The sequence below is a fragment of the Psittacula echo genome (genome assembly GCF_963264785.1).
Source record: "Psittacula echo genome assembly, chromosome: 24".
Lineage (NCBI taxonomy): Eukaryota > Metazoa > Chordata > Aves > Psittaciformes > Psittacidae > Psittacula > Psittacula echo.
In genome coordinates, this window is record NC_137759.1 from 5,445,754 (window position 1) to 5,469,622 (window position 23,869).

Consider the following 23,869-nt stretch of genomic DNA (forward strand, 5'->3'; position numbering starts at 1 on the left):
GCTTGTACATAACAATACCGAGTGGTTTGGGGCTGTCTGCTTTCTGCTGTCTGCTGCAGAACCCGGCCCCGAAGTCAGGCAGCTCCTCACACACGGTGCCCGTCACAGGAGCATCGCGATGGAGCCCAATGATCAGCCACCAGCCAAGGCTGGTGAGAGCCAGGGGTAGAAGGAACGTGGATGTCCTGAGCCCCAGGTCCGTGACACAAGGATTTGGTCACTGCTATGGAACAGGGGCAGCTCAATGGTGGCTTTGCTCAGGAGCACCAGGAGGGACAAGTGTAGCAGGATTGGTGCTCAGAGGAGCATTTAAACACATCCCGCATTGCCCGGGGCAAGGGGAAGTGGCAATGGCAGCGACCGTGGGGCACAGCATCCAGAGTGGGGCAGGCAAAGGCTCCCAAAGGGTTCAGTTGAGGATGGCCCCGGTTGAGGATGTGCCAGTGGCATGAAGAGGCCTGAAGGTTTCCCCCTTCTCCCCTCCACTGCCATGGGCAGGGATGGCACAGCCATCCCGGGGGCTCGCAGCATCCACAAACCAGGAATGCTGTGAGCTCCCAAAGGCACAGCAGAAGCCAGGCTGGGGGCCAGAGCTTGAGGACCCCATTGGAACCCGGTGGATGTGATTTGTCTGCAAAGAAGAAGAAATCCCTGACCTGAGCAGCATCCCTGCGGCTTCGGGATACCCCCGGTCCTTGGGTGCTGCTCTATCACTGCCCAGGGCTGCTGCTCTGTGATTAGCACTATCAGCCCATCACACGCGGCTTCCTGGCTGCTGGGTCCGGCTGCTCCCAGGGTATAAAACCAGCTCCTTTGCACTGGGATGCTCCAACTCCCACCCGCCTCGGAAGGAGCATCCATGCGGCTGCAGGACGGGATGTGCCGGTCCCGGGCGCTGCTGCTGCTGCTGCTGCTCTCAGGGGCTGATGCCAGTAAGAGGGGAGCTGGGAGGTGCTGCTGTGGGTCTGCCCCACGGCAGGGGCTCAGCTGGCAGCGGGGCTGTCTTGCAGGTCACATCGTGGGGGGCCACGAGGCTCAGCCCCACTCCCACCCCTACATGGCCTTCCTGAAGGTAGGAACGTCGGCCTGCGGAGGCTTCCTGGTGGCGCCGGGCTGGGTGATGACAGCGGCGCACTGCATGGGGTGAGTACTTCCTAGAGCCCCTGCATCCCCTTGGAGCAGGCTCCTCGTCCTCCTGCACGGAGCAGCTCCCGCAGAAGGGGAGGGCGATGCGGGTGAGCCCCAACGTGGCTTCTCCCCCTTCTCCCCCCCCGCTCCATGGGCAGGAACATCACAGTGATCCTGGGGGCTCACAACATCCACAAGCCAGAACGGAGCCAGCAGGTCCGGGGGGTCGCCAGGTACCACCAGCACCCCGGATACGACCCCAACACCTACGTCAACGACATCATGCTGCTCAAGGCAAGGCCACAGCCCAGCCTCTTGGTGCTACCCATCGGCTGCTTCTGCCCATGCTGCAGGCAGGAATGGGAGGGAATCACGGGCTTGGAAGCGCGTTCCCTCCCCATGGGGGCATCCGTGCTCACTGTGTGTGCTCACAACCTTCCCCCAACCCCTTCCTTCCCCCAGCTGACGGCAAAGGCCGCTCTCAATGAGTACGTCCAGACCATCCCCTTGCCCAAAGGCCGCAGCGACCTCCCGACGGGTACCAAGTGCGGTGTAGCCGGTTGGGGCCTCATCGACGAGGAGCAGGCGACCAACAGGCTCTTTGAAACCAGAGTCTCCATCTACAGCCGCAGGAGCTGCGAACGCTTCTACCCGCACCTCGACACCGGCATGGTCTGTGCCGGCAGCTTCCATGAGCTCCGGGATTCCAGCCAGGTACGGGAATGGGACAGGAGGGGGCTGTTGAAGCAGGGGAGATGCTGGCTCCCAATAGAGGTGATTGGATGTGTAGATCCCATGTGGATGCTCGCACACCACGGTCCGTGTGGGTAGAGCCACAATTCCCTGCTTCAGAGCCACAACCCCCCTGGTATTCCCCAAGGAGAAGCTCATTCCCGCAGGGAAGAGGCCTCTCAAGGCTGTTTCTCATCTGTCCCCAGGGAGATTCAGGTGGGGCCCTGGTGTGCAATGGGGTGGCACAAAGCATCGTGTCCTTCGGGTACAACGCTCCCCCCGGGGTCTACACCCGCATCTCCAACTACCTGCCCTGGATCAGGAAAACCATGGAGTAGCTGCAGCTCCGGAGGCTGCTCCGGTTCATCCCTGCCCCTGCTCAAGGCTTGAGCCCCTCCTTGGCATCCCAAGGGACCAGGGTCCCTCTCTGCATCCCGAGGCTGCCGCTTGTCCCATTCCCAGCCCATCCCGGCAGAACCAGCATCATCCCGGATGGCACCTGAAAGAGGCTGTGCAACAACAGAGCCCGTTTCTATCACAGATCGCCCTGTCCCTGCTTGAGCCCTCGCTGCACTTACCCCGAGTAAAGGCAGAGCTGCATCTCCCACCGTGTCCCTTCCGTCTTCTGCCTTGCCCCCGGGAGCAGGGCGGGTTGGGATGGTGAGCACGGGACAGAGCTCTCTGCATCTCCACCACTGCAATGGGATGCTCAGGTTGGGCACAGGGGCTTGGAGCAAGCTGCTCCAGTGGAAGGGGTCCCTGCCCGTGGCAGGGGTTGGAGCTGGAGGAGTTTAAGGCCCCTTCGGGCCAGCCCAGGCTGGGATTCCGTGATGTCCTGGGTAGAGGCACTGATACAGTCTCAGGAAGGGCTGGTAACAGACCTGGGTTCACAAAAGTCCCTGTCCCGATGCCACTTCCTCCTTGCCTCCCATGACAACAACAGTGGGAAAACCCAACTCTTTCCCTACAGGAGGCAAAGATGGGGCTGAGCTGGGCGCTGCCTGCTCACAGCTTCCTTCTGCCCCTCTCAGGAAGGGAAGCTCAGCCCCAGCAGTGCCCTGTGAGCAGGGCTGACAACGGCCCCATCCCACAAAGGATGCTCCACATCACCCTCACGCAGGCCCTGCACTAGAGGCTGAGGAACCTGCCCCAGCCCCTCCTTCCATGGCCTAAACCCCAAGCCCTACTCTCGCTGTTCCAGTCGGTTCCTCTTCTATAGGAGCAGGACACGATGAGGGGCAGAGGCACCGGTAGATAAGGCTGTGGGGTGATGGTGTCCAAGAGGAGCCCAGACTGCTTGGTGCTGGGGAAACCCAACGGGGGGGGGGATTTTCAGTGCACAGAAGCTGTAACTCAATGGGATGCTCGGCCTCCAGGAGCTCCCTGCTCTTACTGGGAGGAAGGGAAGCTCCATGAGCAGCCTGGGAAGAGGCCGGGCTGTTGGGCTCACGCTGGCGGCTGCTATCAGTGAGATCTGTGAGCAAAGAGCTTGTGAGGGCTTTATCTGCGCTCTCACGTCAGGGTTTTCCTCGAAGCCGGGGCTGCTGCAGCCTTTGCACGAGAACAGCTCAGCCCGGGGCTTGCCTGGGCGGGGGCAGAGGGGAAAAAGAGCTTACGGGCACCAGCGGCTCCATTCCCCATCCGGATCCGTCCCCTTGCATCAGAGCCCAAGGCAGGAACGGCTGCGGATGCGCCCAGCGTCCACCTTCCACTGGCGCCAAGGGGGAGGCAATGGGATGCTTGGGGCTGAGGGAGGGAGAGCAGGGATCTGCCACCCAGAGGGACACAACCAGCTCCGGGGAAGGGGCAGGATCCCAAAGGCGTGGCCCCGTGTCCATCAGTGGGAGCCCTGGGATCAGGGATGTGTCCCCCTCATCTCCCACAGTGGTTCCGAGAGGCAGTGGTTAATGGTGATCGACTACACGAGGGAAGGACCCATTGGAACGGGGTTTTGCTGCACAAAGCAGAGGCCAAGGCTGGTGCAGAGCAGGGACCTCGTGGTGGAACAGCCCTCATGGCTATGTCCCCACCTGCAGCTCTATCTCTATCTACCCTCACGTAGCTATGACCCGTGTGGTCTTAGAGATGCCCTCACACCAACTTAGCTCCATGGGGCAGGACCTCACCCGGTGAGGAAGAGCAGGAGGGTCCCTCCTTGCCCCTGCAGCACCTTCAGGGCCGGTTCATCAAGTGACAGATCTTGTTCTTGCAGAGCTCCTGATAACATCAACTGCTTGCGAGCGCACAACCACCACTGCCATGGGCTGGAGGGGAGGAGGAGGCGCAGCGATGGGGCTGGGTATGGGCCCTCCAGCTCCCAGCTCAAAGGCAAGGGGTTAAAACGTGGCCTTAGAAGGGCATGGGCCAGGCCAAGCCAGGCCCAGGGTGGAGGTGGGTTGATGCCCAAGGGTGAATTCCCCTCTGGGATCGCTGAGACGTGCACTTTGCAGCAGCATGAATCAGATCAGTCGGATTTCTGTGGTTTCCTGGAGGCCCAGCTCAGGCTATAAAAGCCCCAGCGGGTGCCGAGGGGACCCTGGCAGCACCTCACCTCCACGGCACCCACACCGCTGCCATGAAGGACCTGCAGCACCTCCTGCTCCCCATCCTGCTGCTGGCGAGCCCAGCGCCTCGAGCCAGTGAGTCCGGGGCTGGGGAAGGAGGAGTCCCAGGAGCGCATCCCTTGTCCTCCCATCTCATCCTCGGCTCCATCCATTGCAGGTTCTGCCTGGGACTGGCGTGACAGAGGCCTCGAGGCCAGGACTGAGCCCATGCCCTACATGGCCTACGTGCAAGGGAAGAACCAGCAGTCCTGTGGGGGCTTCCTGGTGGCCCCAAGCTGGGTGATGACGGCGGCTCAGTGCTTGGAGTAAGTTCTGCCCGGGGGGGTACCTCCATGGTGGGGGTGATGGCTCCTGGGTGGGTCCAGTGCTTGGGGTCACTTCAAGGCTGTGGCTGAGCAATTCCCATCCCTGTGGCTGCTCAAGGGACAGGGCAAGGCCATGTCCTGCGCTCCCACCGTTCCTTAAAGCAGTCCCCAAGGCCAGGTTGGACACAGGGGCTTGGAGCAAGCTGCTTCAGTGGAAGGGGTCCCTGCCCGTGGCAGGGCTTGGAGCTGGAGGAGCTTTAAGGTCCCTTCCAACCCAACCCATTCCATGATCCCATGACACACCTTGCGCTTGGTTTTCCCAGCTACGAGCCCCTGACTGTCATCCTGGGAGCCCACACGGTCCAGAGGGCAGAGGAAAGCGGCCAGAGGTTCGAGGTGGAGCAGTACCATCGCCACCCAGACTTCGTCTGCCCCAAGAAGGGAAACGACATCCTCTTGCTGAAGGTAACTACGTGCTGGAGCTCCTCATGCTCCCGTCTGCCACAATGCGGAGCCTCATCGCTTCCGGACCAAGCTCTTACTTCTGCCCTTGCCCCTCTGTTGCAGCTGAAGGGCAACGCCACCAGCAACCACCGCGTCAGGACCATCTCCTTCAACACGGACATGGTGCTCAGGCACACCAAGTGCAGCGTCAAGGGCTGGAGCCACACGAGCCCCATGGCCACCCTGCGCCAAGTCTCCGTCACCATCCTCAAGCCAAGGCAATGCTTGAACTGGGCCCCTGGGCTGGCCCAGAACCTCATCTGTGCCCTCAATGAATCCTCCGCGTGGCCCAAGAAGGTCAGTCCCTGGGCTAGAGCACTTTGGGTACCATCTGCAAGCGCTGCTTCTTACCCCGTTCCTCCATCCCCATCCGTGCTCCCTCTCCAGCATCCCTCTCCCGCTGTCCTGGCATAAGGCTCTTGCTCCCCAAGGCTCAGCCCCCCGTGGCCCTGCTGACCGCAGGCATCGCGTTGTGCTCAGCCCACGGCGAAGCAGAGGGGCCAAAGGGGATCCTGGTTTTCCCACAGCGAAGACGGGTTTGCTCTAAATGTCCTCATTGATCTGAGTGCATCTGAGCAGAGAATCCACCGGGTTGGAAAAGACCTTTCCCATCATCAAGTCCCAACCGTCCTGTGGTGCTCTGCAGGCGCACAAGGGCAAAAGGGATGCTCTAAGTGGTCCCTTCTGGAGGGGTCCAACCTGCTCCTGGGGAAGCTCTGCAGCCTCCCTGTTTGCAGATGCAAAGGCTCCTTTTCCTAGGGGAAATCCCATATAAAGCAGTGATTTCTCCTCCTCCTCTTCCCAGGGTGATGCTGGGGACCCGCTGGTCTGCAACAACAAAGCCTACGGCATCTTCTCCTACCGGCAACACAACTGGCCCGGGTTCTACACACACATTGCTCCTTTCCAGACCTGGATCAACAGCGTCATGAAGTCAGCGTGACCCTGCTCCTGCTCCTCACACTCGGAGCCCCACGGCCTCCTGCTCTTCCTTCCCTCTTCCCTAGGAAGCACCTTCCACTGCTCCGCATGGACACGGCTGGGATTCCTCCCTGGCAAAGCCAAACCGCGGCATCGGCGATGGTGCCCGTTCGCTCCCACCGCATCCCCGCTCCCATTTCCCCTTCTTCGAGCTCTGGGTGGTGACAGCCCCGGGGGAGGTGAAGCAGCGCTGGGGGCTCTTGGGGAAGGAGGGGGGGATCCAAAGAGCAGCCTCCTCCCTGCCCATTGCCTTTAGGCCACCGTAGCCTGGGGCTGCTTCGCCCAAGCCCTGGCCCCAATCTCAGCTCCTGCTTCGCTACTGCAGCTTCCGTGCCCAAGCTCTGCACCCGCTGCCTCCTTCCTCCCCTCCTGTTGTAGCTGCAGTGGGGTAAGAACATGTGAACCAATAAATGGTGTCTGCCTTGGAGAGCCTCTCTCCTGCTGTGGTTTGGGATTCTCTTGGATGCTTCCTCCGGCCACGAGCAAGTCACTGCTCCAACAGCTCGGGCCCAAGCTGGGAGTTTCTGCCCTGCTCCCAGAATAGGGGTAAAACCTGGCTCTGGGGCAAGGAAATCCTCGTGGCCACCTCTTCCTCAGGCTCCCACCATTCCTTAAAGCAGTGTCCAGGTTGGACACAGGGGCTTGGAGCAAGCTGCTCCAGTGGAAGGGGTCCCTGCCCGTGGCAGGGGTTGGAGCTGGAGGAGCTTGAAGGTCCCTTCAGCCCAACCCAGGCTGGGATTCAGTGGCAGCAGCTCAGGACAGAATCAGCCCCAAAGCTTCCAGGGATCGTTGGGCCTGGTTGTATTGGAGCAGCAGAGAGAGGGAGGAAGGAGCTCATTGGGGACCCATAAAGTGGGAGCAGGGCCACAAAGCTGATCCAAGGCTTGGAAAGCCAAGAGGAAAGGCTGAGAGAGCTGAGGGCTCAGGGGAGACCTTGGCACCACGTTCCGGTGTTCCAATGGACACAAAGAAGATGGAAGATTCTGAGTGGACCCAAGAGGAACACGGTTCACTATGGGAACACCACCACTAGAATCACCTCCCCAGGGAAGTGGTGCATTCCCCAATGTTGGACATTCACTTTCAGCTGGACACGGTGCTGGGACAGGCAGTGTAGGTCATGCTGAGCCTGGAAAGGTTGGACCGGATGATCCTTGAGGTCCCTTCCATCCATGTGCCATGATTCTGGGTGCAAAACCTCAGAGCAAAGGGATTAAGAGAGCAGGTACTTGCCAATCCCAGTCCTTCCAAATGGCTTCAAGCTCCCTCCAGTCATTCCTATGGGTAGGAAAAGCTGTGAGCAAAGTTACGGGGGACCTGCTGGGGATGCTCAGGTTGGTGCTGTGGGTTTCCATGCCCACAATGCCCTCTATGGGTTACCAACAGGACGTGTTCTTCAAGGCCCTACCTAAGGCACTGCTGAAATGATCCAAAACAAGCCCTTTAGGAGCAAAGCCCCATCTGCAGGTTGGAAGTGAACTGGTGCCTAAGCTGGGAATGGCAGCTCTTTCCTCAAGGCTCTTCCCACCATTCAGGCTGCTCTGAAGCAAATGCTGGGAAGCTGATGTCAAGCTTTCCAAGGATGCTCCCTTCCGACACCCTCTCTGCTTCACCAAGAGCTTCACTGAAGGTCTCCATAAACCAGCAGAGCAGGCGGGACCTGCTTTATGGATGCTTCCGACCAACACCCTTTATTTCCATGGCCGGGAGCTACAGATCCAGAGCGCAGATGAAGGGAGCAGCAGCAGTGGGGCTGGGAGCAAGGAACGGCACCCATTGGGGTGATGCAAAACAGCCGCCAGCCACATCCTCACCCACTTGGGCTTATCCAAGATGCGTTCCCAGCCCAAATCTCAGCCTGGTTTGTATTGGGAAGGACCTTAAAGCTCCTCCAGTTTCAACCCCTGCCATGGACAGGGGCACCTTCCACTAGAGCAGCTTGCTCCAAGCTGGCAGTGCCCAGTGTGTGGGCCCACAGGGGCTGGTGTAGGTGACTGTGATGCAGGATGATCCAAAGCTCCAGCTGCTGCTTTTCCCAAGAGCCCCCCAACCAGAGCTGGGATAAAGCATTCCCAGCAGGACACCGAGCTCCCCCTGGGCAAGGAGGTGGCTTGGAGCGAGGAGACAGGTACCTGCCAAGTGCAAGTGCTGGAGGGATCTTCGATGGCTGGAGACGAAGCTCAGGTTCCTCTGGCTGCAGCTTCACTTGTGTGTGACACAGAACCTCCGTGGCTGCAGCTTCCTGCAAACACAAGGACATTCAGGCATCTCGACTCTGCCAAGTGATTTAAGCTGGAATTCCTGGGGAATGATCCTAGGGACGGAGGATGAAACTCCAGGAACTCCATCCCAGGAAATCCCGTTGCGAAAACACCACCACATCCATCGCAACCCTGCATCCCCCAGGCTCCTGAAGGGATGGATTGAGCAGTGGTCCATGCTTCAGTCTGTGCTGCTAACAGACAAGACTGGAAGCAGGGTTGCTTCCCACATTCCTCCTACTGGCGACGGATATCCAGGAAGAAATGGGACAACGCTACAGGAAGAGGCAGTCGGACAACTCCACTGAGCAACTCTGCTCCCAAATCCTGGAAAACTAAGTCCCCACAGCTTCAAATCCAAGTCAGCCCCTGCCCACACATCAGTGTTGTACGGAGTTACTGCTTATGTTACCTTCCAGTGACCAAACCACTTTGTTTTATGCCTGAATCCTGGTTTTCCAAGCAGGGCCAATGTTTTTTAGCCTCAACAGGCTGCAGCTCCCACCAGGTCCTGTAGGAGCCAAGCAGAAAAGAAAGGAATCAAGAAAGACATCCAGGAGCACCAGGGCTTTTAGGAACAAAATTTATTCCAATTTCAAACAGAGAATTTTATTTCAGGAGAAAGATATGAAAATCCATGGTTGGTTTTTTTTGTTTTCCATCCGAGATTTCTGTCCTAAGGGGGTTGTTGCCCAGCAGTCGGAGCGGGATCATTGCAAGAAACAAACCCACTCGTGGACTGGAATGAGACACTTTGGAGCCTGAACAGATCCGGACAGTGGGCATCTTATTCAGCAACTCCTTTCCCCTCCCCTCTGCCCTCCCTCCCACCCCAACACGCACAACAATACATGCACTGCAAAGGACAAGGTTTAAAAACAGCGTTGGAGAGAGGCTCCTTTTCAAGAGGCTAATGTTGAAATGGTCTGCAATGAGAAGGTACGAGTCTAACCAAAGACGTTCCACCACATTGGCACTTGGCAAGAGTCTCTGGCACTACTAAAGAAGGGGCATTGGCACGAACCATACTCTTCAATAACTGGGTGCTGCAGAACACACTGGATCTCGGCTGGACTCTCACGACCTGGGCTCTGTACAGAACGACACAACGGGCAGCACACTCGGCAAGTACTCTAGATATAGTTTTATATATATATATAGAAGTGGGGGGTTTAACCTTTTTTTTTTTTTTTTTTTTTTTTTTTTACTTTTTTCCTTTTTTTTTAAACCAAGAAAACACATGAAGAAAACCCAGAGTGGAAGGCAAGGCCGACACTGCGAGGAAGCAACAACAAGAAACCAAGGAATCCACCTCTGGGAGAGGGGAGAGGGGCAAGGAGCTATGTGACACGCTGAAGCGGGAAGGGGCTGTTGCTCCAGTCCATCTGGAATGGCAGAAGGAAAGCGGGATGCTCCTCGCCTCAAGTTTCAATCTGGTTCAAAGGTGGTTTCTTCAGCAGAGCAAAGAGCAGAGGTTGGCCCAGAGACCACATCCGTGGGCTCAAGATCCGAGGTTATCCCCCAAGAACCCAATCCCACCTCTTTCCTGAAGGTCTCAACCTGCAGAACATTCCAAGTGGCCTCACTTATGGAAAAAGGGGAGAAGAGGCAAATTTGGTTTGGGGTTTGGCACTTTTGCTGGGGCAGGTCTTTGCCAAAGCACCAGCCAAGAGAGATGCGAACCAGTGCTGCAGCAACGCGGTGCTGGCCAAGCCAGAGGCACACGAGCTCCCTCGTGCTCAGACAAGCACGTGCCAAAACTGGGATGTTCTTACGTGGAACGCAGCCCATGGACAACTCTGGATCACGCACACGAGTCCGACCCATTCCCTGCCTCATTCCAAATGAGGGTTCAGAAGTCCTAAGAGCCAGTGCGGAATGTTCTCCCCTTCCCTCTGCAGGAACCACCACGCCAAGCCCGTCACCAGGCCAACAGCTACACCAAGGAGTTGCTCAGCAAGGTACTCACCCCCCTAACTCCTTGTGCCTACAGCCTCAACAGCTCCCACACAACAGAGTCCCTCTGCGAGAGACAGAAGCCAAACTCCCTCCTCCTGTGCCAGGGCAGCAGCACTTCAAGAAGGAGAGGATGCAAACCCAAGGAGTTTCTGATTCAAGTGGAAGTACCACCATCATTCACCTCGGGAAAGAACTTCTGGGAAGTTATTCCCAAGAACCTGTGTCTCTCAGCGCCAGCTTTGCGCTGGCAATAGTTGTAGTGTGAACCATTTCCAAGAGGATCACAGAAGAGGCTGCTGCTGCCATCTGCTTGGGCTGAGCAGCACTTCGAATACACCCGGATGATTATAAATGCCTCTTTATAGGACAGTTTCTACAAAATGGATCATTTTGGCATAAAGACAAAAAGAAAACCAAGCAGTAAAATTGATGCAAAGCTGTCTGACACATGGGAATCCCTCTCCTTCCTCCCAAGTGTTCCATGCAGGCCAGAGCGTGGCTACTCTAAAGAGATGCTGCGCTCCCCCAGCATCACTGCTCAGCCACGCTGGCTCTTTAACTGTTGGTCCCATGGCTACTGCTCCACCGCGAGCTCTCTCATGGCTCTGAGCAGAGCTTCCTTCCTCCTGTAGTGCTCTGAGACATCAGAGGCTTCCCTCGCGTGAGGGACCTAGAAACAACAATGCTGTCCCTTCCCTACTGTAGTGTTCTAGATCAAAGCATCTCAGACAGTTAAGATTGACTCTTACATGTTGTGCAAAACACTGATGTAGTGCTCTGTCTACAAAAGAGACAAAATATCAACAGCCCCCTTCAACAGTGCAGCTCATGTCTTCACCTTCAGGCCTTCACGGGGGCAACCTGCTTGAGCCAGAGAATTTGGACCCGATGCTACTGGTTGGAATTGAAAGAGAAGCATTAATGATGCTAAACAACACATAGCCAGCGGTGGGTCAGGTTTCCCTGCTTCCTATCCCTTGCCACTGCAGTTACTTTCCAGGCTGGCAGCAGCTCTGCAGCACGTCTGTTCGCTTGCCTCAGCTCTCCAATGTGTAAAGGCTTCACATCCTTCCGCTTAGTGGAGCTCCATTTGGCATCTAGAATCCACAACTGCTGCAGCTCTACCTTCCACCTGCCCCAGCAAAGCCTGTTCTCTGCTCTCCTGCTGCCAGCACAGCAGAGGTCCCTGCTCCCATTGCGCCGGGTGCTCCAGCCACGACACAGCACACAGCCCCTGGAGCAAGGTTGTGTGCAAGTCTTCCAACGAGGATCCCTACTCCTCTCAAGAGAAACCCAGCAGCATGTGCCTATGGGGAATGCATAAACAGGAGAGGGAGAACTGCTCCTCCCTCCATCCTCAAGCTTTTCAAGTAAGAATCCTCCCTCCATCCCAAAGTTGGTCACGAACCAACTCTGGTCCTTCCTCTGAACCTACGAGCTGGACAGGACCAAGGAATTCTTACACAGTCAATTGAACACACTGGCACAGAACAATAATCAAGGCTTGTTTGCTACTAGCAGCAAGAAAAGAACTCAAGGGTGGCACGAGACTAGAGAGATTTCCCATCCAGCCCAAGCGTGATGGTGAAATGCCACAGCTCCTCGGCGCGCTTTGGAGACGCGCTGCCCGCAGAAGCCGCTCCGTGTCACACACCGCTCTCTACTCAACAAGACCTAGGTTTGCTCTCTGCAAATGGAGCCTTGTGGTGTGTGTGGGGAGGGGGAGGATGTGGGGACGTGTGTGAGAAACCAAAAGAAAAGCAAACCTAAAATTCAAACCGATAAAAACCAAGAAGAGGGAACGAAAGAACAATTACAGTCAGGCACTTCCCCAGGCTCAGCAGCTATTGCTCCAAGAGCTTCCATCATTTGTAGTCCATGAACAAAATACAGCAACACGTAGCAAACTATGTATAGAACATCAATAATTTAAAAAAAAAAAAATAATAATCACAGTCTCCATACCTTTTATCATTGATAAAGAAACAAAAAAACCTCAAAACTAGAACATATAAAGAATGGCAAAGTGATGGCTTTTGGTGGTGGTGGTGGTGGTTTGCCTTTTTTCTTGTGTGGGGTTTCTTTTTTGCACAATGGTTGGAGAGCAATTGCTCCTCCCCAACGTTTCATCACAGTGAACCATGGAGCGTGTCCTGGGGAAGGGAAAGGGAAGGGCAAGAAGCAAGCAGGGTTAACAACTGACACCAGAGGCACCCATAGCACAAGGCGAAGGGCCCAGTAGCATTCTGCACTCCCACAGTCCAGTGAATTCACAATCTCAGCTGGAAAGTTGGGGGTTGTTTTTTTATATATATATTTATATATATACCATGGGAATGAAAACGGGGGGGGGGGGAGGCAAAAAGTGGCGAAGCAACGAAGGAAAGCTCAAGATGAGGCTGCTTTAAGTTGGCAGAACGTAAGAAGTAAGCAAGGTGCTGAAGAGATGAGGCATATCCCCGTTAACTTGTGAAAGAAAAGCGATCTTGTTAAAATAGGAAATCAGCTACTCTGTGGACAGAGACATGAGACTCCAGGGTAACACTGAGCACGTGCCACTCCACAGGTCAGACAATTTGCAATCATTACATCATCAAAAAAAAAACCCAAAAAAAAGGAAAAAAAAAAAACAAACCAAAAAAAACCAAAACAAAACAAAAAACCCCAAAAAAAAAGGAATTAAAACTTTTGTGGTTTTCCTGTCGTCTGGAAACTTTCTTGTTTTGTCTTTTCTTCCCAGCGAAGCCTCTCGAAGGGGCTGAGAGCAGAGCGGGGTCAAACCAGGTTGTATTCCTTCAGGTTGAGCTGTAGGATGGTGTCCTTGACAGCTGCAAAGACGAAACGGATGTTTTCCGTGTCTGTGGCACATGTGAAGTGGGAATAGATGATTTTATCGCTGTCGGGATTTAAATCCACAAACATCTTGAGAATGAACTCCCGGGCTGCCTGCGCATCCCTCTGCGGGCCTGCAGCGAACAGAGACACCAGTTACCCACTGATCCAGCAACTCCCCACTGGGGTGGGTTGGAAGGGACCTGAAAGCTCATCCAGTTCCAACCACCAATCCACCTTCCACTAGAGCAGCTTGCTCCAAGCCCCTGTGTCCAACCTGGCCTTGAACACTGCCAGGGATGGGGCAGCCACAGCTTCTCTGTTCAACCCATTCCAGTGTCCCATCACCCTCACAGGGAACAGCTTCTGCCTAAGAGCTCATCCCAATCTACCCTGTAAGTCTCTAAAGCCCTGGACAGATGTTACCAGGCAGCTTTAAATGAACTCAGCTGAAGAGCCTGAAGCATGATTTGGGCTGAAGAGTTCTGTTTCCAACAGCAATTTCTCTGCTTCACATCGATCTTGGCTGACCACAGCTGCAGATGGCACATGAGTCACAATGCACTCTGAGATCTGCAGCACCCTCATTTGAACAAGTTGAGTATTTGACCAGGCAGCGTCTTAAAACAAGGACTCACATCACCTCCTGACTACAGGATTGAAGTGTATGGGGTTTATGAACTGGGTTTCTGCACAAGCACACAGGTAGGAAAGCCAGACTTCCATAACACTCTGAAGTGCATCCTGAGGGCAGGAGGAGTCATTCTTCATCTAGGAGAGGCCCATTCCATCAGATCCCAGTTACCTCCATATGATTAAGACGCTTTGGTGTCATCGTCTCCTTGCTGTAGCTATTCCTTCCCCAGTTCAGATGTTTTGCCCATCTCTAGAGCTGAGATGTCTTTCAAAACCAAATACAATTCTGGCCAAACCACCTCCAACCCCTTCTTCTAGATAGGAACGCTCCTCCTTGAAAACCACTCACCATCAAACTCCGGGAAATAGTCGACAAGGTGGGAATATAGGATCTTGTCTTCCAACAGATCTTTCTTGTTGAGAAAGAGGATAACAGAAGAGTTTTGGAACCATGGGTAAGTGATAATGGTTCGAAAGAGGGCTTTACTCTCTTCCATCCGGTTCTGAAAGAGAGAAGAGAAAGCCTTGTTTCCACAAAGGAGCACACTGAGATGCTTTTCTGCTGCCTGCACTCCGATCTGTAGCAATCCAGAATCTTGGATACTGGATGCAGAATCCTTTGGCCCCAGGTAGATTCTGGCTCAAGCTGCACCAGTAAATGGAAAGGAAATGCAAGATCTGATGGACTCCAGCTTCATTTAATTGGCAAACCATTGAGATCAAAAGCCTTAACAGTCATTTTATGCTACGAGAGTCATGTGAGAGGACTCTGTGGACATGTTTTATCTGTAGAAAAGGAATAACTGCTGTTCCCTAATGGCGTATTTTAGTCTCTTAGCAAGTGTAAAGATTCAGTGTCACACCTTCAAAGAGAGCAGGCACTATCTAAAAAGGCAGCAGTCACGGCACGGAGTCATTCAGTGTGGAAAGGAGGAATGGGAGGCTATTTAGGAGCATTCCCAGGCACACAGAACTCAGCAATTTCACAGTATTTCAGGATTACTCGAGACGTTCCTGATGATCCAAATGCTCCACACATTCTCCATCCTCAGGGCCATCATGACCCATCAAGGCTCACGTTCCCTTTGCAACAGGATGAACTGAAGGCCAAAACTAGCAATAGATGCTAATCCCACTTTGGTACCAGCCTGCAGAAGCTAAAGACATTCCTCCTTTCTTTGCACCTTCCTGCTGAGTTCCCATTCTTTGGCTTACCTCATTATCAGATTCCACCAGAACTTGGTCATATTCACTAAGTGCTACTAAAAACATGATGGAAGTCACATTTTCAAAGCAATGGATCCACTTCCTTCGTTCCGATCTTTGCCCTCCAACATCCACCATTCTAAGGAAGAGAAACACACATAGTAGCACAGAAGTGGCTGCAGTTCTCTACCTGAATACAAAGGACCAGCACACGATGAGAAACATCGTGGCTCTTTGCCGCTCAATTTAACTCGGCATGGGGATGGAATATGTGCTTGCTAACAAAACCCTCAGGTTTACAAACTACCCTGCTCCAGAAATACATCCAACCGACACAATGGCCACCAAATGCCACCCGGTGCTGCAGCAGCATAGGCAGTGAGCTTTGGTGTCATCCTGAGAGCACAAGGAAGGCACAGAAAACCACCTCTGAAGGATTTCTGCACAAGAAATGGTGTCTTTTTGAAGGAGAAATAACTGGTCAAGGTTGGCTGAGCTCAGCATTCTTAAAGGCAAATACATTTCACTCCCAGCCTCAGCCTTCCCCCGCCCCTTCAGTGGCTTAAGCTCCCACCAGTTCACTTCTCACATGCAACACAATCCCTCCCAAGGTCCCTGCAAGATGGTTAGTTGGGCTTTAAGTGCCACTGATTCTGTTTCACAGCTTGGAGCTTTCCCTTCATCAGAATAACATGTTACACCATCCCCGTGGCAGGAGCAGCCTTCAGCAGATGCTTCAGAACATCATACCACATACATCCACTCAAGCACCGGGCCACTCTAAAGCAATCCGGAAGCTATCTCCCTCCTCTCTGAATTCAGTTGTAACATGAATACACCTTCAGTACCTGAAGATAATATTCTCTAGGTCAAAGGGGTACTCTATGATCCCAGTTGTAGGAACTCGAACCCGTAGCACATCTTGCTGAGTTGGTAGATATCCTGGGGTAGCGATACGATCCACGTCGCTGAGATAGCTACAGGAAGGGAAAGACAAACTGCCTGAGGTTACAGCACATAAAGACACATATTTCAACCCCTTTAGGCTTTCCCTGGCTCAACAAGAAAAGCAAAAGTCACCTGAATCACTTCAAATATGGGAATAAATCTTTGGGGAACAGTAATTCACCAGCCATCTGCTTCGGGGAGAAACAGGAGCAAGGGCAGCAAGGAAGTGTGGCAGACAGAGAAAGCTGAAGTTCAGGGATGCTTATGGTTGAGAATTAAGTCTCATCTGAGGTTTTCTATTTAGTAACAAGCAAACCTATGTCATCTGTCAAACCAGCCACCAGTAAGTTACACATCCATGTAGACCAAAGGACAAACCTGAAGAGAGAGCAACACTTCTGCTGCCTAAGTGCCAGGGCCAAGCTAGATGGTGTAAGGTAGAAATTCAAGCCTCAGGTAGATCCAGAAGCAGATGTGCTTTTATCACCCCCCACACAACCCATCTTACCCTTTACCTTAGGAAAAGTAGGAAACGGTGAGGAATTTCCAGATCTAAATCTACCCCCAAAACAAACACAGCTTCTCTAGTGCAGCTCTTTGCCTTGTGGAGCCAGATTCAAACAAGTTCTCAGGTTCCTGCTCCCACTCCTCTTTCAGCTTCACTTTTCCTAAGGATATTTCTGCCTTTCTCATGTGCCTACAGCTTTTATCCCAATCCATGTGGCCAGCAGAGGCTGTGCAGCTTGTCTAAAGCACCAGCAAGACTCACCCACGCCAGGGAAAACGAGAGAAGGTACTTTAACTAACACAGGGAAATCCACAGCAGTATTCCTGCTCTCTGGAACCAACTCTAGGCTTCCATTAAACAACTGGACAGGTATCATTTGTTAGAGCATCACTCTCATCTACCAGTGAGTAGGTACTTACTATTTAGCTGAGTCAGAAAGCTGATATTCTCTTCTCCTGTCATAACACTCTTGGATTCCAGGGTCATTCCACAATGTTTTAATTGCACTTACATATGGCTGCTCAAATGTCATGACCTTTTCTACATCCACTTCCCGGATCAGCACTGCATTGGCCTGGAGATTGAAGAGGAAAGACAGAAAGAGAAAGAGAAGTTCAAAAGGGGATGCTGTGAGGGATCAGAAGCAGGGGCTATAGGCCATAGAGAGGCCAAAACGTCCTAACAAGTAGTCCTTGAGCACACAACATCTATGGGAAAGACTGCCCAGAGGTTGAGACTGCCATGCAGAAGGACACAAGGGAACAGGAACTTTGGAGTCAAGCCCTAGAATCCCCAGTGCCTAAAGACACGTGCACAAAGTGGGAGCAACTTACCTTGTTCTGTTCATATTTGTACAGAATCTTCAGGGTTTCCATGGCCCTGATCATAGACTGCATGGCAGTGAAGATGTTCTGGTACACCAGCTTGGTGAAGCCTTTTTTGTCCTCTTCAGAGTAGCCTGAGCCATGAATGATACGCATTTGCTTAATGAACGTGCTCTTTCCACTCTCCCCAGTGCCTATGGAATGCAAGAGAGAGTTAAGAGCCATCAGGAGCAAGGTTTGCTGAGGAAGAAAGCATCTAACATCCATCCCATCACATCCCAAAGCTGCTCTTGCTCTACGCGAGCACACACGGCTTCCAAGCACTGTTTGAGCTGCTTCCCAGGATCCTCAAGGCCACTCTGGCTGGTCCAGCTCATCCCCACCATGAAGCTTAGAGCACAGGAAGACATCTTGTCCTTCCGAGCAGCCTTCACAAGCAGCTCTGGTTCTTCTTCCACCTCTCACGTTACAGCTCCTCCCACCCGTTCTGCGTCAAAAGGCCCTGGTCCGTCACACCTGACCTATTCCCAGATACTCCAGTAAGATGCTACAATCCCAGCAGCATGCTCCACAATTGGTGATACTGCCAATGGAGAGGCTCAGGGGAAGCCCGTTTGCTCGGGCGTTTTGCTGTGGTTTGGCACAAAATGCTCTTGATCTTCCAGAAAATGTGGCTTTTCCCTGAACACAACCAAAATAAATCAGCTCGAAAGGAGAAAGGAGCTCAAGAAACAACTGGATTCTCCAGCTGATGTGAGTAGCTACAGAAGGGGATCTGCTCAGCATCCCAAACTGCTGTGCAAACAGGATGTTTGGACTGAAATGATAATCATCATTGGGGCAAGATACCTCTATGAGTGCCTGTGGCCTCTGGGCATTACAGAGTTAACAAGAGGGGAGAGCAGAGGAGGATGCTGCTCACAGCTCTATCACTGAGTCTTAAGCCCTTACAGACTGCAGGCTGCTCAGCAGGGCTACCTGCTCCTTCTACCATGGGTTTGCTGCCCCAGGGACACGAGGGCTTAGAGAACACAGGAGGGAAAGATTCAGCTTGGCCCCGTTGCTGCTTCCTGCACACTCAGTGAGGCAGGTCCTCCCACTCCTACATTTATGGCCTCAGAGAAGTGTTGTTGAACACGTGAAGGCCAACAGAGGAGATAAAGAGATAGGGGAGGAACTTTCTAACACCGTAAGTATGAGAGAAAACCATCAGCAGGTAAAGTATCGATGCTGATACACAGCCTGGTTAGATTTATGATTCCAGGGAGACTTTAGAGCAGCTCCCAGTGCCTAAAGGGAAACCTGGAGAAGGGCCTGTAGGAACAGGCCAAGGGGAACGGCTTTAACCTGCCAGAGGAGAGATTGAGGTGAGCTCTTAGGCAGAAGCTCTTCCCTGTGAGGGTGCTGAGGCACTGGCCCAGGGTGCCCAGAGAAGCTGTGGCTGCCCCATCCCTGGCAGTGTTCAAGGCCAGGTTGGACACAGGGGCTTGGAGCAAGCTGCTCCAGTGGAAGGGGTCCCCAGCCAACAACTTCAACATCTACCATGGATGCTTCTCTCAAGTACTTTTACGCAATCTTCTAAACCTTTGCTATCCATATGCAGAATACATATACAAAAAACTCTCTTTAATACAGGGGTTCAACTCCCTGAGAGCAAAAACTACAACCTATCCCATAAGCAACAAGTCCTTTCACCATAGGCACCACCAGGTATCCTCACAGCAGGGACTCGCTGTATGAAGCCTGGATGTCACTCATCACACTCCACATCTACTACTCAGAGGTAGATTCTCAGTTACTCCTGTTTGTAGTGCGAGGCTAAAAGGTAAACAAATAAAGATGCTCCCATAAGAGCAGGGAGCACAGAACCAGAAGCAGCACGTTTAAACCAAAGCAGCTTCCCCCATAGCCGAGATGTGACAGAAATCATGTCAGCAAGGAGAGAAATGAGCATTAGAAACACCATTAACAGGCAGCAAAGGCTCTCAAACACAAAGCTATCCCATAATATGGGAGAGGGGAAATGGAAACTGAAATATTTTGTGGTTTCTCTCACTGTGGTGAGAAATGCTTCCTCGGTGCTTACCACAGCAACCAAAAGTGGGGGGGGGAAGACAAGACGTTGTGCTTCAAAGCATTCTGATAGCACAAACCTAAGAGAAACCTCAGCACCAGCCACTCAGCCCGGAGCTCAAACCCAGATTCTCCTGTCATCTACCAGCAACCACCTTTGGGGTTGGGTTTTTGGTTAAAGGTGCCTTTTGCTTTCACCCAGCCGAGGTTTTGCAGAGCACAGTAACCTTATTGCGTCTGCTAACCTTGAGGCAACGTGAATTCCCCATTTCATCTGTCAAAGGGGGAAAAGCAACAGTTCACCCTGCATTGGGAACAAACCCTGAGGCCCTGCCTGGCACTTGGAGGTGCATTCCTCAATCAACACGCTGAACCCCAGCTCCCGCACCCAGTACAAAGAGGAACAACCACCTTACACCAGAGGGCAACGTCCAACACCTTGAAACCAGAGTTCTTACTACCTAGTGCATCATCGATTCCCACTGCTGTTCCTCACCCCAGTGCTCTGGTTTAGGCTTCAACCATCAAACTGTCATTGAACAAAGTGACAAGGAAAATGAATGAAGTTTCTGGGAGGCAGAAATTCCCTCCAGACACACGCTCTGGAATCTTGAGGGTTTGGGAGAGGCCTCTCACTAACCCCATCCCTAACAGTGGTGGATGGAAGAGCTCCATGTTAATAGCAAGAAAGAAACCCCTGGAAGCACAGTTACGTCAAGGAGGGAGAACACTCACTACCTGCCATGAGTGAAGGTGGGAATTGCGCTGTCTCCAGTGCAAGGCACCCAGCAGACACATCCTAGAGCCGGGAATGCTGCTCACTCAATATTAACCACCTCCTATAGAGCTTTTGTTCTGCAAATCTGATGCTGAATGGCCCTGAGCTGCATCTCGCAGAAAAGCAGAAAGGATTCTTGAGCAATCGGGATCATTCCTACAGTGAAATCTTTAGATCCAGTGGGATCTTCTTAACCCAGATCTATCCTATAGTGCCAACCTATTTTGAAACGGCTGCTTCTGTGGGACCGCTGTCAGGAAGCAGGAGACACATGTAAGACATGTACCCGATGGCTTACAGCAGCTGCCCCAGCGCCTCTGCAGACCACAAACATCAAGCCCTGGATTTTACCCTTCACCTGAAGCACAGCAACACATTAACCACTGAGGATGCAGAGGGAAAAGGAAAGCTCTGGCCTTCACTTCATTGCCACGACACAACAATGGCAGTCCTCTAGAGGCAGCCCCAGCCTCACTTCACTCCCGTGAAGTTGGCTATTTGTTCCCCCCAGGATCATCCCAATCCATCCCCTGTACCTCAATGGGCAGCTCACAACAGACCCCACTATGCTCAATCCAGCGGATCTGCTCCACGGTTCAGCTGGAGACGATGTGGTATTTCAGACACAAAGCAGGACACATGCACAAGCAATGCTACATCACAGCAGCCATGAAAACCGAAATACAAGTCCAAATGCGAGGGCTCCTTGGACATCAACCTCATTGCCGAAGGAGGCCGTAAACACCTCAAATCTTAGCTGGCTGCTCTTGGAACTGATCCCCCATCACTATAAACCTTATCTCAACATGGAATAGTTATTTATCCATCTGCACCACCACTCCGTTTCCACCTCACACCTACACCCTTATCGCTGCACAGGTGATTTCTACCTCCAAAGAGCATCAGAGCCATTTCCTCCTCAGACACAGCTCTCCTGGGCTTTGTTTCTCTTCAGATCCACTACCCCAAGCTCCCAACCCCACCAGCCCTCCCTGGGCAGGGCAAGGGGAATTTTGTGCTTTAGGAGCTGGAAAATGAGTTTTCCACACACATTCACCCAAGGCCTGGAAATTCTTCCCCACAAAGAGAAGCTGTGGCTGCCCCATCCCTGGCAGTGCTCAAGGCCAGGTTGGATGCAGCTTGGACCAACCTGCTCCAATGGAAGGTGTCCCTGCCCATGGCAAGGGGGTCGGAACAGAATGAGCTTTAAGGTCCCTTCCAACACAACCCATTCCACGGTTCTATGGATAATGAAAAGCATCAACTCCATCCCTGGATCCTGCCCACTGATAAAAGGCCGGCTACGGGAAGCACTTCCTCGAGCCCATTTCCACACACACCCATCTTCGTGCCTGAGCCTCCAGAGCCGAAATCACTCCCGACCATTGTATGAGTTCATCCTCACAGTTCCTCCTTATGTCAAACACCATTTGGACACAGAACGCGCCGCAAACCCACACAAAGGGCAGCCAACAACACATCCCCCCCCCCCCACCCGAGCGCAGGGCTCCGAGGCGGGGACAACCCTGGCCCCCCCCCCCCCCCAACAACCACCGCCCGGGCGCGGCCACCGGGACCTGTCAAGCCCCGCGGCCGGGGCAGGGCCGAGGCCCCGCGGCGCGGTCAGGCCGGGCCCGGCGCTTCTCACCCAGCAGCAGCAGCTTCAGCTCGCGGCGGGCGTCGCGCTTGTCCCTCCGCAACTGCTTCTCGATCTCGGCGTTGATGCGCTTCGACTCCTTCACCTCGTCGCTCAGGCAACAGGCCATCATGGACTCCAGAGTCATGGTGGCGCCGAGGCCGGGCCTCCCCCGCCCGCCCACCCCCCCCACCCCCCCGGGCACCGACCACCGGCCTCCGCACGGCCGGGAGCGCGGCCCGGCCCCGCGCCCCCTTCCCTGCCCACCCCACCCTCCCTCCGCGGCGCCGGCGCGGCCCGGCCCCGGCCTTGGTTCCGACTACGTGCGGCCGGGCCTAGCGCCGCCGCCGCCGGCCCCCTCCGCGCTGCCCTCGCCCGGCTGCGGCCGCCGCTCCCTCCTCACACGGCCCCGCCGAGCCAGCGACGAGCCGGCGCAACCCAACCCGCTGCCGCCGAAAACAAGGGCTGACTGACAGCAGCTCAGCCAATGGCAGAGCGCAGAGAGCCGCGGGGGCGGGACTAAGCCGGCGGGGCGGGGCGCCGCAGCCAACCGGAGCGCAAGTTTGGTTGGCCGGGCATGGGGGAGGCGGAGGGGGGGGGCTCGGACGCGCGTTCCCAGAGCGGGGCGGGGGCCGCTGGGCATTGTGGGACGGTGGCGGACCGGGGCGGGGCGGGAGGCCATGGCGGGCCGCGGCCTCTCCCTTACAGGCCGGTTGCGGAGCGGGCACCGCGGCCCTTCCCGACTCGGGTCCACCTCACCCCGCGGGGCCGCGGCTCCTTCCGCCGGCAGCCACCCGCGGCCCCGCTCGGGGGAGCGCCCACCGCGGGCGCAGGCCCCGCCAGGCCCCGCCCGCCCACGGCTGCGGCAGCGGGGGAAGTGGCCGACGGGCCCGGGGCCGCCTCTGAGGCCGGCCCCGCAGCTCCGGGAGCCGCCTCCGGGCCCGTTCTCATCGCTCCATGCGCGGTGTCAACGCTGCCTTTAGCCTCGCTGTCCCCACTGCTGCTTAGCAGGTCCCTGTTACAGGTACCCCCGAGGCAGCCTGATGTCAGCCCAAGCCATGGCCATCCATCCATCCATCCTCGCTGCTCTACCTTCACGAGGAGCCCCACCATATCCCAGCAGAAGACACACTTGGGACCCCTGTCTCCTCTATTCCACCTGTACAGGCTGGTTCCCAACCTCAGTTTATCCTGGAGCCCTCCAGAACGGGGCAGGGGCTCAAACGGGACCAACCAAGCCCCAGCCCTGTATCCCACTCACCCGAGCACCCTGTTCCTTCAGTCAAGCATCACCCACAGAGCAGTAAGTGCTGACAGGGACTGCGGACCCAGTGCCCCAGGCAGCCGCATGCCCTCCCCATGCAGAAATAGATGGAATTGCAGAAGTTCCATAGATTCTCTTTTACCATGGCCATATCTGCACGCTGCAGCTCCCACCATCCCTTTGGATGGGTACCAGGGTCCCGGCTGGTCCAGGAGGAGGGGAAGAGGCAAAGCAAGACCTCTGTGGCAAGGTAAAACTGATGCACGCCACATCCCAAAGGAGAAGTCTCTTCCCACCTTCCTCTTGCTCCATCTGGTGTTGTTTCTTTGTCTCACTTTCAGCTTCCTTAACCCCGAGGTTCACCCCAGCTCTGCTGTTTGCAGGTGTTTTGGAGCCCATATGGATGCCCAGCTCCATCACTCCCTGGTCTGGCTGCGGTCACTCCCCTTATCCTTGCCTGCTCTGCCTGTGTGTAACCACTGAAAGCAGCAGCACAGAGCTGTTACATCCCTGTCTTCCTTATTACCTGCCGGTCCCTACCTCATGGCAATCTGGCAGAGGCATAGACATGAGATGCTCCCAAGCAGCAGGTTGTTTCCCACTGTGATTCCTCCTGCTCTTCTACCTGCGCTGCTCCCCTCAGCTCTTGGCCTCCATGAACAGAAGATTCTAACTTCTTTTTCCAGTGGTCTTGCCATAGTTTGGCTTTCCCCAGCATCAATTCCCTTCC

At 54.5% G+C, this 23,869-nt stretch overlaps 3 protein-coding genes across 3 annotated transcripts; 2 read left to right on the forward strand and 1 right to left on the reverse strand.

The window, feature by feature from the left end:
- The first annotated feature begins 846 nt into the window (after positions 1-846).
- On the forward strand, positions 847-2,448 carry LOC308229798 (mast cell protease 1A-like). Its single transcript, XM_080634092.1, has 5 exons — positions 847-932; positions 1,011-1,143; positions 1,287-1,422; positions 1,591-1,842; positions 2,067-2,448. Exons 1-5 carry the CDS (start codon positions 860-862, stop codon positions 2,196-2,198), a joined length of 726 nt encoding a protein of 241 aa, XP_080490218.1. The 5' UTR covers positions 847-859; the 3' UTR covers positions 2,199-2,448.
- A 1,957-nt stretch (positions 2,449-4,405) lies between these two features.
- Positions 4,406-6,572, forward strand: LOC308229810 (mast cell protease 2-like). Its single transcript, XM_080634108.1, has 5 exons — positions 4,406-4,499; positions 4,582-4,729; positions 5,053-5,194; positions 5,297-5,530; positions 6,039-6,572. Exons 1-5 carry the CDS (start codon positions 4,436-4,438, stop codon positions 6,174-6,176), a joined length of 726 nt encoding a protein of 241 aa, XP_080490234.1. The 5' UTR covers positions 4,406-4,435; the 3' UTR covers positions 6,177-6,572.
- Positions 6,573-12,247: 5,675 nt separating this feature from the next.
- On the reverse strand, positions 12,248-22,034 carry GNA11 (G protein subunit alpha 11). The gene is made up of 7 exons (XM_080633873.1): positions 21,888-22,034; positions 17,398-17,582; positions 16,984-17,138; positions 15,957-16,085; positions 15,118-15,247; positions 14,252-14,405; positions 12,248-13,400 (listed from the first exon to the last, which is right to left on the reverse strand). Exons 1-7 carry the CDS (start codon positions 22,021-22,023, stop codon positions 13,210-13,212), a joined length of 1,080 nt encoding a protein of 359 aa, XP_080489999.1. The 5' UTR covers positions 22,024-22,034; the 3' UTR covers positions 12,248-13,209.
- Positions 22,035-23,869: the final 1,835 nt, after the last annotated feature.